This window comes from Natator depressus, chromosome 2, assembly GCF_965152275.1.
Source record: "Natator depressus isolate rNatDep1 chromosome 2, rNatDep2.hap1, whole genome shotgun sequence".
NCBI classification, from domain to species: domain Eukaryota; kingdom Metazoa; phylum Chordata; order Testudines; family Cheloniidae; genus Natator; species Natator depressus.
The window spans coordinates 133,193,827-133,206,393 of record NC_134235.1 but is presented as its reverse complement, the minus strand read 5'-3'; the positions used below and the strand labels follow the sequence as shown (position 1 = coordinate 133,206,393).

Below are 12,567 nucleotides of genomic sequence, written 5' to 3'. Positions count from 1 at the left end.
ATGAATGTTTTAAAGACCCATCACGTTGGACTTCCACGTGCTGCATTTCTACTACATGAAAATGAAGAGCTGTGTTGGGAGAGAAAACTAGTCAGAGAGAACCAAATAATCCTATGTAATGTGTAATTAGGCAACTAATGTTGATGTAAAAAGTGTGTGTATGCAAATGAATGCACACTTAGTACATATATGAGCAGAACACACATGCATGTAACATTCATAGCTAAGTATATGTAGAAGCTAAGACTGCATTGTATATTATAGGGGGATGCTGTTTGCAACTGTTTAAAACCTCAAACCTAAGATTTCCTTAAAAACAGTACCTTATGCTTCTGAGTCTATTAAAGAAATCTAGCGTTTCAGCTTCAAACTAAAAACATACTTGACTTCATATTTAGTACACAGTCTGTACCTCATGCTGTGTGTGTGACTCCATTACGATCGTGGTCTTACAACTCATGGATTCAATAGATAATTTGTTACTTAAAAATGAGTACAACTGCCCTGTGGGTGTAAATTGTATTAAAGTTTTGTGCCAAATTGACACAACCAATCAGTTAAACATTCAGTGTTTGAGGTTCTTAATTAGCCTTCTTTTATAACTGTTATAGTATACTGGAAGAAAGTTCTCCATGTAAATACTCAGCTTTCCTCTTAAAAATCTTGCCTACTATTGCTGAGCTCTTTCTCTTTTGGTAAGTAGTCAGTAAATTACACTTCTTGCTCCCTCTGCTGGCCTTGTAGCAGCAGTTAATGAAACATGTTTCCCTGAGTTGGTTACACTTTAAACTAGCAAACCACAGTGTGAAATCTGTTCCCAAATGGGCGTTGGCCATTGCCAGACAATATCATCACAGCCAAAAGCATTTCCCTGTTTACCCAAAGCGACTTAGGAAATAATTATCAAAGTTAAAATGCCTAAAAACTCAGCGTTTCAGATCCAGAGTCTTTGCTGTTCAGATGCAGGTTCTTTTTAAAAGCTTGATGAGAGTTGGCCAAGAAATTAAAAGAATGTTTGTATGGAAGGGGAGCAGATGGACTCAAAACATAATATGCTTTGGTTTGAAAATCTTGCTATACTGTCCTTTTTTCTTTGCTCATTACAATGGAAAGGACAGGTATTGTATCAATTGTCACACTTGTAGCTGGCTAACCTACTATCATTAATACACATGACACTCAAATTCATCATTGTTCAATACAGGAAATACAACAGCGGCATGGATTGGCCAACTCCATCTCCTCTTACCTTATCAAACCTGTCCAGAGGATAACAAAATATCAGCTTCTCTTAAAGGTAGGTATGACTTTAAAGTTGTAGGTTGTCTGATCCTGCAGTTCTCATACAGGCAAAAACCCCATCACAGTCAATAGGACTGTTACTTGCATAAGGCCTGTTACTTGCATAAGCTTTTCACTGAGCCTCAGGAACTGCAGTAACTTCTTCTGTAAGAAACTGCTTAAAAATGAAAAAATTGTCCTAAATAAGCAATTTTCTATTCAGACACCTGTAAATCAAATATGACACCTATACACTTGCCCTAGTTATCCTACTCTTAATTTTAAAAATACTTTTTCCAGTTAAAAAATGAGCAGCTAATGTCCATCCCAAGAGTTTGTGAATGATAATGTTGAAATAGCTACTAGAATGAAGTCTCATAAGCCTCTAGCTGTATTAATTTTTTTAATTGCTTAATATACTATTACGAGTGTCTGGAAAACTACAGGGCTATGGATTTTTATGTAATACTGTATAAAATTATCTAGACAATGACGTTGCAAATACTAAAACACAAATAGACAACTATTACTACTACAGGATGCGGGTAAATTTGAGCTTACAGGTCAGCAAAAGAAGCGTTTGACAATGGAGAGAGAACACTTTGGACTCCAGGGCAGTGATTATGAGACTTGGGCAATGTACTGTATTTGCAGTTTTAAAATATTCTAGGGTATCCTGGGTTTTGTGTGCTTAACAAGTTCAAAATTAGATATTAACTTTTTCTATGGTTAGCTAAAATTGCACTTTGATTTGATTGCCAGCCTGTGTACTGATAAAATATTCCTAATTGTTCTTTTTGAATGTTTAATAGCTTGGCCATTTCAGGTCACAACGGGTGGAAACTACATCTCATTTTATATTGAATGTGAAATCCTCCCTGTCCTCTGCCAGTGAAAAAAATTAATGAATAAATCCATAAACCTGTTAATTATTTAATTTACAATATTGATCCAAACAGATGTGTGTTTAGAAAGTGTCAGCTGTCAGTTTCAAAACTTAATTTTAAATATAAACATTGCCAAAATTATGGATTAATACAAAAGTTGTGGGGCAGCCTGGTGTCTGAGTTGATTGGTGATGTGCACTGACAAGGAAGCCTAGTTTCATGACCCCAGTGAGTCACAAAGCAGTAACTGTATGAGTAGAATATGTCTCACTACTCACAATCAGCCACTTCATCCCCCTAGTGGCATTGACATCCTCCATATTTCTGTTCAGTTACGTGTAGCTTTAAGGGTGTTGGTGCATTGTGGGATACTGTGAGAGGCTAGAGGGGGAAGAAAATGTGGACCAGCCCATATCCCCAGGAGAAGAAATAAAAATAAAAACAAATTGAAAGTTAGGACTAAATGACACTCTCCACGTATAGTTGTTTCTTACCTAGTTAGGGAATGCAGTGGCAGTGTTGCGAGCTGGGTCAGGCTTGAAGTTAAGTTTGAGGGCTGGTCTTCACTATGAGGAGATCCACGCTGCTGCAATCAATGGAGCAGGTGTCGATTTAATGGGTCTAGCGAAGACCCGCTAAATCGACGGCAGAGTACTCTCTGGTTGACTCAGAAGTAAGGGAAGTCGACTGGAGAGCGTCTCCCATCGACGCAGAGCAGTGAAGGCATCGACTTCAGTTATGTTATTCACGTAGCTGGAGTAGCATAACTTAGATTGACTTACCCCGGTAGTGAAGACAAACTCTGAGTTAGAGTCCAGCCTAGGGTTATTGCTGTTTGAAATCAGATTTGATGGTGTCAAACGTGCCAAGCTTTTCTCATGAAATTTTAGCCTAAAGTGGCAGAATCCAAAAAACAACTGGACACTGTCTTTCATCTGGACTGGCCAGAGTGCCTAGATTGGCTTTGTTCATGAGATTTTGCCTGTATCTGGACCAGAATTAGAAAATAGGCTCCTTTCACTTTTGGAAGCGACCAGTACCAAATACACAGAAGTGGGTGGAGATGCAGAGTTCTTAATCCAAACCCCCTCCCTGTGCCTGAAATCAGTTGGGGTTGTAAATCAAGGCTGTGGCATACATTTTGGCCTATCTTCGGACTTCATGATGTGGGATGATGTGCTGAAGGTAGGCTGGAAAACATTAGGGCTGACAGTTTTAAGGAAAGTATCCAACTGAGAACATTAAGTTTATTTTGTGTTTCCGATTATTCATGCATCATCTGCTGTTAGTTTGTCTTACCTCTGCGCCACTCTCTATACAGTTTATTTAAATTGTGCCTCTCCCCTGCCATTTCATTCTGTTCCACTGTGCAGACATCAGCAAAGTGAAGCATCCTGATTATATGCTTCAGAGAGCAGTCTTCTAACACACTGTTGTTTGCTGCCACCTGCACAGTGAAGTAAGGGATTAAAACAGCATTTTAAAGAGGAAAAAAAGGCAAAGGAAGGAGACGTGGCAGATGTGAAAGAGCATAAATAAAAGCAACTAGGAAGAGTAGAGCAAGCCAACAGATTAGTGGCAGTTGAAATTTCAGAGGGCTCGGTCACTTCCTCAGATTCTGGCAGGTTGCTTTAATTTGTCTCTTTCAGAACCTATGCCCGGAAAGTTCTTGAAGTATCTTCAGCTTTTAGTACTAAAGCCACATAACTCTGAAGTCTGTTTTTACTCTAGTTTCTTGCATTTATTGTGTTGACCGTTCTTTAAAAAAAATGAAGTAGCAAAAATAGGCTAAGAATGAGCAATAAGACCGTTTTTATTTTTTAAAGAGAAAAGAAGTTCTAGAAACATGCTGTAGTGAATGTGGAGCCCCGCTTGGATACCTGAGGGGGCATATATGCCTCTTTAGCTAAGGAAAGATGGGTCTTATACCTGTGTTGTTTAGATGCTGCAGCAGTGTGGCACAAGAATGTCTGACACTAAGAAAGTCCTGCCTTAGAGTCAAGTAATGTGGACCCATGCAGTTTTATGCTAAAGTCAAGTGGGATTGCACATGGGCACAAGGATATATACTGTTAAATTGGAATGCAGGATTGTGGCATCCTACTAGTGCTTAAGGACATCTAGTGCTTAAGGACATCTCTTTGACCAGTGTGTCATGTATATATTCAAGCAAATCTATAACTTTTGGGAGATTTGCAAGTGTATACTAACATTTTATTGAACATTGGACATTAAAAATTTAATCACTTTATCAAAAGCTTCTTTCTTTAACACTTTCAGTTTTAAAAACCGATTAATATTTGGATCAGCTTACCTTAAAACATATGGATGGTTAACAAATCAAATAGAATCTCTTGCTACCCCTTCAGGGCCTGATCTTGTGAAGTATAGAGTATGTGCTACACTGCCACTTGCAGTCTGAGAGGAGCTGAAGGGCAGCTGGCAGGACAGGGCCTTTGGTCACCAGAGCAAATGCCACTGTTTTCGTTTTGTTGTATTGTAGAAACAGATGGTGTGCTAATAATGACCCGTTGATCTTCTGCAGGAGCTGCTCACTTGCTGTGAAGAAGGTAAAGGCGAGATTAAAGATGGTCTGGAGGTGATGCTTAGTGTGCCAAAGCGAGCCAATGATGCCATGCACCTCAGCATGCTGGAAGGTAGAACTAAAACTTGCCAACGTACACGTGTGTAATAAATTCTGTAACTACATATTAAAATATTCGCTGAAGTCAGAGAGATCTGAGGGAAAAGTGGAAATTTTGTTTAGAGTTGCTCTCGCTTTCTAATGACATTGATATGCTTTCATCTTTTTGAAATGGAATTATTTGGATGATTTCTTTTTATAAAACTATGAGGTAGCAGATGACAAAAAACTATAGTAATATATCTGATTAAAAAAGGATGTTCTTACATCTCGACATACAGCTGTTTACAGCTTACTTACAGTTGAAACATTTGATTCAGTTCTATTCTAAGGGAACGCACATAGAGCTAAATAATCTCAGCTGCATTTCTCATCCAGTATTATAACTTTTTTTGTCTGAAGAAAGTTCAAAAAAGTATGTAAATCCACCAGAGGTGGTTCTGGTCTATGTATCAAGTAATAATCTCCAGGAAGGTCATTGCTTTCACATCTGTATGCTGTCTGTTCCATAACTGACTTCCGGTTCAAAAACAGTATGTCTTTTGGCAGTTTAAAAAAAAAAAAAAAGGCAACATAAACCAATTTAGTCTGAGACATAGCCAGAAAAGAACAATCATGTACATGCAGAATATAGCAGGCATTTAAGTTTGGATTCAATTGCTTACATATGCTTATAATTGACATTTGACCCAAAACCATTTCATAGTCTGTACATGATCATGTATTGCATAAAAAGATCCCCCATATACTTGAGAACTTTGATGGAAGATCTGTTTCGCAAAGCAACCCATCACAAATAGAGATAAAAGCATGACCACAGGAAATTTAAGTTGCATATAAAGGCTTTATCACAGATGTGTTGGCTAATATTTACATTTTCTTTGAGACTATTGTGACTGCAGGGTTGGGCCCTGTGATAGGAAACTGAAAACACTTCAGATGGGATTTCCAAAATCTCCTGAATGACTTAGAGCATACCATGCATTGACTTTCAGTGGGACGTGCTCCTAAATGTCACTTTTGAAAATTCCCCACCCCTCCATATTCTTATGGAACTACTAAAGTGAATGAAAGTTTGCAGGATCAGTCCCAAAGTCCCATACAATGTGAGCTTGAATGCTGAAAAGCATTAATGTTCATCCTTTACCACTAAATGCACATAGGCTGACTCTACAGAATATTCTAATATTTCTGTCACAAAGCATATGTGCATAGTTATGAGTCATTCCATGGTAGATGAATCTCATGAGTGAACACATTTCCTTTTATGTCTCGAGACTCCTAAATGAACATCCTAATCCAACTTCTCTAAGATACTCTCTACGTATTTCTGTACGTAAATTGTTTTATATTGTCATGGTAGTCAGGCCCCATTTATGTGCCGCTTTGTTACATAATGTTTTACACTTAAATATAGAGTAAATGTAAATTCACCCTTAAATGATGGAGAGGGGACTTTACTACAACTTTTGCTGCGACCTGTGAGAGATTTCTGAGGTCTGTATTCTTTCTATAGCAGTTACTGAACTTCTTTTATTAAGAAAATAAAAGATGCCATTTGTCTAGACTGAGAAATGCACTGGTTAAATTGTGCTTGCCAATTTATAGTGGGTAAAAGTAAATTAGTTTAGAAGGAAACTGGTGTTTGAAGGCCAGAAGTCTTTCTTCAAATTACATTCCTCTCTTTTGAAAGAGAGATGAGTCTGATGGTGCTCATAATAAGTACCCTGAAATCTGAGGAGGTGTGGATCCTGACTAGAATATGCGGCTCAGGTCCATCTGTTCCCTAGAATTATAGTTCAAATAAATCTAGTTGGGCTTTTTGGGGAAAGAATATGCAAATTTGTATTTGCTAATTTAATATCGACACCTATTGTCCTGGCTTTCTGTCGCATGAGGTTAAAATCTCATTTGGCTTTAGATGAGTCCAAACCCTCACAAGACAAAATAGTTTTGTAAGACTTCAGCCCAAGGTGGCAGAAACCTTGTAAGAAAAGTTTAATTTCATGATGGGGGATGTACATGAGAAGCTGATTTTGGAGACGTGTCATTTGGAGCCAGAATCTTACCAGAGCAGTTCACAAGACTTTTCAGCTGTTGAATGGAAACATAAACTTGAGTAATGATTTGGTTTTGAACTGTAAAGCATACCCTAAACCAACTGGGATCGAAATACCACCTCCTGGAACCCTCTTTATTAAAAGTAATAAATATATTTGAAAATGGAGCAGTGAAGGAATGATTTGATAAAGCATGGTATGTTTTTAGTGTTCTCACTTCTACTTTTCAGCTTGACCTTGTCTATCTTTGCCTGTTTTGCAGGATTTGATGAGAATATTGAATCTCAGGGAGAGCTCATCCTTCAGGAATCCTTCCAAGTTTGGGACCCCAAAACTTTAATCCGAAAGGGTCGTGAGAGGCATCTCTTCCTTTTTGAGATGTCCTTGGTCTTCAGTAAAGAGGTGAAGGACTCAAGTGGGAGGAGCAAGTACATATACAAGAGCAAACTGTTTGTAAGTATGCGAAAACAGCAGAAGATTGTTGTGTCCGGAAAAATTAAAGAATTCTTATCCAAATGTAACCAAAAGTTTTAAGCAGGTGTATTCAAATGACTTAAACATGACTTTGGAACATATATGAAACTTTAGCTTTCAGCAAGCCCCCCCCCCCCCCCCAAAAAAAAAAAAAAATGCTTGATAGTGTTGGATCATTGGCCTTTTAAGGTAAGCAGTTAGGCTTACTCTCTTGCCGTGCTTCTGCAAAGAAGGGTGTGTTGAAATGGAGAAGTTATTAGTCCTCATGGAACCTGTGGAGGTGAAAGTGAATTTTAGGTTAGTTCAGTCTATAACAGTTTTGTATGTATCCATTGTACAGATGGTTGTTATGTAGGATGCATTTTTATAAGTCTAAATGAGTTGTTTTTTTTTTTTTTTTAAAGGATTTGGCTGACACAGAATTATTAGAAGTAGTATTTATAACTGTTAACCATTGCAATTATAATAGCACCCAGATCTCCTGGTCAGCTCTACAAAGATAAAAGAAGAGTCTGCCTGTCCTGAAAAGCTTGCAGTGGTCTTTGTAGAACACACAACTCTGCAGTACACTGGACCCTCGCGATAGCCTGGGCGCACGGTCCCACGTTAACGCGGGGAACGCGTTGCCCTGGATCCCAATTTAAATATTTAAATTTGGGATCCATCACTGCGACCGCGCTATAGCAACGCGGGCTATAGCGAGGGTTCGGTGTAATAGCTTCAGTGTATGTTCTGTTCTTACAGGGCCTTTTGAACCCTGCCTGCAAACAAATATTTTATTGGCTCCAGATAGTTCTGTTTATGGTCTGTTGGAAGGATGGAAACATAAATCACTGTTTTAATTTCTAAAAATGCTTTGGCCAGATTTATAAAGGTTACAAAACTGAGACTGGGATTTTTAAATGGAGCATAAGGTAGATAAGTAACTCACTTTCTTTGGCAACCCTACTCTAAACCAATAGTGCAGACCATGGTTCAAAAAGTAAGAAGTATTCTATCAGTTCCTACCCTATCTACGGCACACTCCGATCAGCCCCACTCACCTGCTAATCCTTCCCTCTGGAAGAGATTGGGAGAATAACTACAACATGACCTAAACATCAGCGTTGAAGTGAGGCTGGTAACAAATTCCCTCATTGAGCACAGCCTACTTTGTTGCCCACATGAAGCTGACCCCGGGAAGTCATTAGTTTGAGCACCTCAGGAGATCTCAGCTGCTAAGACTTTACCTCGGAGGAAGAGCCACGTGTAGGACAAGTACTAAAAAATAAACTCTGTCCCTTGCGAGCTTGTCATTTCAGTTCCCAGCTTCTGCTGGTAGCTCTTAGAGCCAGAGTGGTTGCTGGGAAAACACTGTGAAAGCTGCTTCCTTACACGTACCAAAAACTAGTACTGTGCCTCAGTTGTGACCCACCAAAAACAAAAAAAGGTCACCCTGGGCTTCAGAATATCCTGAGGGCTCAGACTGCCAGTCATCGCAATCTGTAGGACCTCTACTGAGACAACCAAACTCTTTCTTTTGTGATCTAAACCGTGGTTTGATTTGAAGTTTCTAGGGATGAGAAGCTGGTGTATTAACCCATTGAACCGCATGAAGTCAACTTCTGACCCAGCTAAATGTCAGTAATGAAAGTTAGGAAACAAAATGGGATTCGTCATTAATACTAACGTCTAAAACAATCCCAGAGCTCTGCTTCCTGTCCAGTGTTGATCTTCTCATGTTGCACTGTGCCGAGGAAAGATCGTAAGCTGGAGTTCGTGTTGCTCTGCCGCAGTCCTACCTGATATCAGAAATAGAATGCATCGAGTAAATTTAAAAAAAAAACTTCAAGATATCACTGGAGGAACAGTTTGAAAATGTAAATGTAATAAGAGTTTGGAGTCAGAGAACGGGGTTGTATGATAGAGCTCCGAGTCCTCCAACAACTTCTGCTTGTTTCGATCTTAAAAGCTATGCATATAAATACTGTTCTGTCAGCTTCCCTGTGAAATGGCAGCACTTTCTATGTGAAATTAACTGTCTTGTACAGATGTGTTAAGAGTTTATACCTGGGTGCATCAGTGCTGCTGCCAGATTTTTCATACTTGCTAGGAGTAGACAGTGTATTGTCCTCCTGCTGCGCAATCCCACATCATAGCCCATCTGGTCTTTGCCATTATTAACCTATGAGAGGGAAACATTTCTGTGTGCTTGTGGAAATGGTAATCTTCAAGGCAGAGCTAGGATTAGGGCTTGTGGAAAATTTTCTGTTTATATTGGTTTTGTCAAAAATCCCAGTGTTCTGTGGAAAACTTTTTACATCGTGTTTCCTTTCCATGGAAAATGTTGAATTTTCATAGAAAAATCAAAAAATTTTCTGCTGAAAGCTGATTATTTTTTATTTCAGGTATTTAGACAGAGTTGATATTTTCCCTGGAAATTTTTGACAAAAATCTTTTTTTGTTTTTGTTGTAATTTCCCATGGTGGCATTTTCTAACCAGCTCTAATGAGGATATTGTCAAGATAATACTCTGGGGATTAAGTTGAAGAAAGAGAGCAAACCCACCACCCTCACCCCCCAGTAATACAAAAGTACATTGTCTCAAAATCAGAGATTGATGACTTAATTACTACATGTAACTCGACTAAAAGTGAAATTAAAGGAATGCCACCACCTGAAAAGCATGCAACTGTTTTTTATCCAGTATTGTGACAAGTAACAGCTGAATTACTGTCAAACAACTGAGAGGGGTTGGAGGAAGAAAATATTTTCCTTTTGTTTCAGTTTCACGGGCTACACCTTACAGCACTTATGAATAAGCAGTTTCTTGCAGTAGATGGAGGAGAGACATTAATTTAAAAAGATGTGATTTGTAAATTTGTAAAAATTGGCAGGACTTGGGAGCAAGTGCAGTACCTGAAACTACAGTACTTTAAAATTATTTTTTAAAACTTTACTAGAATTCAAGTTGTTGTCTTAATAACTAAAATTTATATTTAGAACTTGTTGCTAAATATAAATTATTCTATTTCTTGACTTAGTTTGAGACAAGCAGTGGAATTCTGTATTACTAGGGTTTTTTATTCTCTTCTTCAAATAGTCTATTTCATATTAATTTATATAGGGTACAGGCAGAAATATAATCTGATTTCTTTCTAATATTTCTATCCTCTGACTAAGCCGTATCTGAGGATGGGGCTTTTCAACACCAACGTCCCTGTAGCACCCAGAGGATTGCTTTTCCAAGTATCACTTACACTCATGACTTTTTAAAGTTCACTTAAAAATACTTTTCTGATATTTTTTAATTGTGATGTTACATGTTAAGATACCCTTCAGTATTTGCATTGTATAGCATGTTGGCACATGCAAAGATTGTTCATAGATCAATTTAAATATATTTTACACTTTGAAATAAAAGTGCTTTACAAACATTAAACACCCTTATGAGGTAAAGTTTTACAGATGTGGATGACAAAGCAGTGAGTCTAACTGATTTGACCAAGGCCACAAAAGCAAGTAGTGTCGAAATGCTATTAGAAAAAAAAATTAGTGCCTCCCATGCTCTGGCTCTCCAGTGCACACTACAGTCAGTGTGTAGATGCTAGTAGTGCTGTGTGTGTGTGTAGGAAGATAGTTTCCATTATGCATGTTACTTACACTTAAGCCATAATCCCACATAACAATTCTGAACGTTCACCTTTTTACATTTAAAGAGTCAGGCATCTTGCAGTTTGATTTGTTTCCTAATTTATTTGCTAGTTCTCTTGGACTACATTCTTTTTGTATTGCTAAAGGAGAAACTAATTGACGTTTTATACTCCAATTGGAAAGAAAAACAAGTTATTGGACAGCAATTCTCTACAAGGTTCTGGTATTAAAACATCTGCCTGTACCCAAATGTTCTGAGAAGCCAATACTTCGTCCTTTAATTTACCCTTTTATGTTTCGGGTTCTTCAAGTAGATGCAGATGTGTATTCCAAGTAAGTGTGTGCGTGCGTTGGAGCCTTTTGCCTACTAGTGCCCCTAGAGGGGAGGTGCTCATGTCTTGTGCCTATAGCCCCTCCTCTGGCTATATGAGGTAGCATTGCCCCAACCCCCCTCAGTTCCTTTTCACTGTCCATCAGCCGGAGTCAGAGCTCTGTGCAGTTGTTGCTTCACAACCTTGCATTTTATCTCTTCATCTAGTTTGATTGTACGTTGTAAATGGCTAGTTAGTTTAGTGGTAGTGCTCCCTGGTGATGCCCTCACTGGGGTTCAAGCATTGCCCTTCATGTGGGGTGGTGATTCCTAACAATGACCACCACACGTGGTGCTTGCTCTGCCTTGGCGAAGCCCCCCTTAAAGGAGCACTGTTCAATCTGCAGATTGTTCAAGGAGAGGACTCAGGTGGTGGACTTCGCCTTAAGCAACAGCTGCTTGAGCAGGCCACGAGGCCTGACCCAGTGCCATGGCCTTCCTCAGGCTGCAGATCACCCTCTGGCTTGGGAAGCGCTGCCTCCTGTTTTGGGTCAGGGGTCTCTCTGAAGAGGCGTAGGAGTCGTTCTTAGTTGTCGGCACCAAAAGAGGAGGTCGCATAAGACTGATCAGAAGTGCTCTAGGTGCCAGGATGAATTCTCCCACTCTCCTGAGAAGAACGCGGACTGACACAGGTGACTTTGACTCTCCCTCAGTACAGGGTAGTGAGGGCAGACACCCCATGCCATCAACTCCAGTTCCGGCCTCTGGGCATCTGTTTAGTCCAGTACCGACAGTTTAAGTGACATCAGCGTACCAGGTTGTGGCAGACCTACTCTGCCTTTCAGTCCCATCCTTGCCATTGGTCCAAGACTTTGTGGGCCTGGCACCTGTGATGACCCCTCAGTTGGAGCATGCCGCCAAATCAGCACCTCGCCACAAAATATGGACACGGTACCGGAGACCGTACAAAGTTCTTCAGTACCAGGCTGTGACGGGGTTTGGACTCATCACCGCAGCGACTCCTGCTGTTCACTCTGGGAATTAGCTCAGTTCATGCGGCGCGCCCTCTGCCAGTGGTGTCCCGTCCATCTCTCGCCCTAGATTGGCATCTTGACCTGCGTTGCTCCCAGCTTGCAGCGTCCTCTTCAGGACACTGCCCTCCAGTAGTGCCCACTGCTCCGGTCTCACCCCCTTCCAGGGGTTTGGTGTTATCAGCAGTCCTTCTCTTCACCCCAGCCACAATAGCCAACCGCACCCCAAAGTCTAACCCCTTTTGGC

General features: G+C 39.8%; 1 protein-coding gene and 1 long non-coding RNA gene across 4 annotated transcripts in view; one reads left to right on the top strand and one right to left on the bottom strand.

The window, feature by feature from the left end:
- TRIO (trio Rho guanine nucleotide exchange factor) overlaps positions 1–12,567 on the top strand; it is a 399,978-nt gene that overhangs the window by 268,997 nt on the left and 118,414 nt on the right. For all 3 annotated transcript variants that reach the window (XM_074945021.1, XM_074945022.1, XM_074945023.1), the window contains exons 28-30: positions 1,205–1,297; positions 4,714–4,825; positions 7,135–7,325. In XM_074945021.1, the coding sequence (XP_074801122.1) occupies positions 1,205–1,297; positions 4,714–4,825; positions 7,135–7,325 (396 nt within the window). The remainder of the gene's footprint in view (positions 1–1,204; positions 1,298–4,713; positions 4,826–7,134; positions 7,326–12,567) is intronic.
- The window catches only part of LOC141982719 (uncharacterized), a 30,178-nt gene continuing 26,672 nt past the window's right edge, over positions 9,062–12,567 (bottom strand). Inside the window, exon 3 of the long non-coding RNA XR_012638198.1 lies at positions 9,062–9,127. This is a non-coding gene — a long non-coding RNA (uncharacterized LOC141982719). The remainder of the gene's footprint in view (positions 9,128–12,567) is intronic.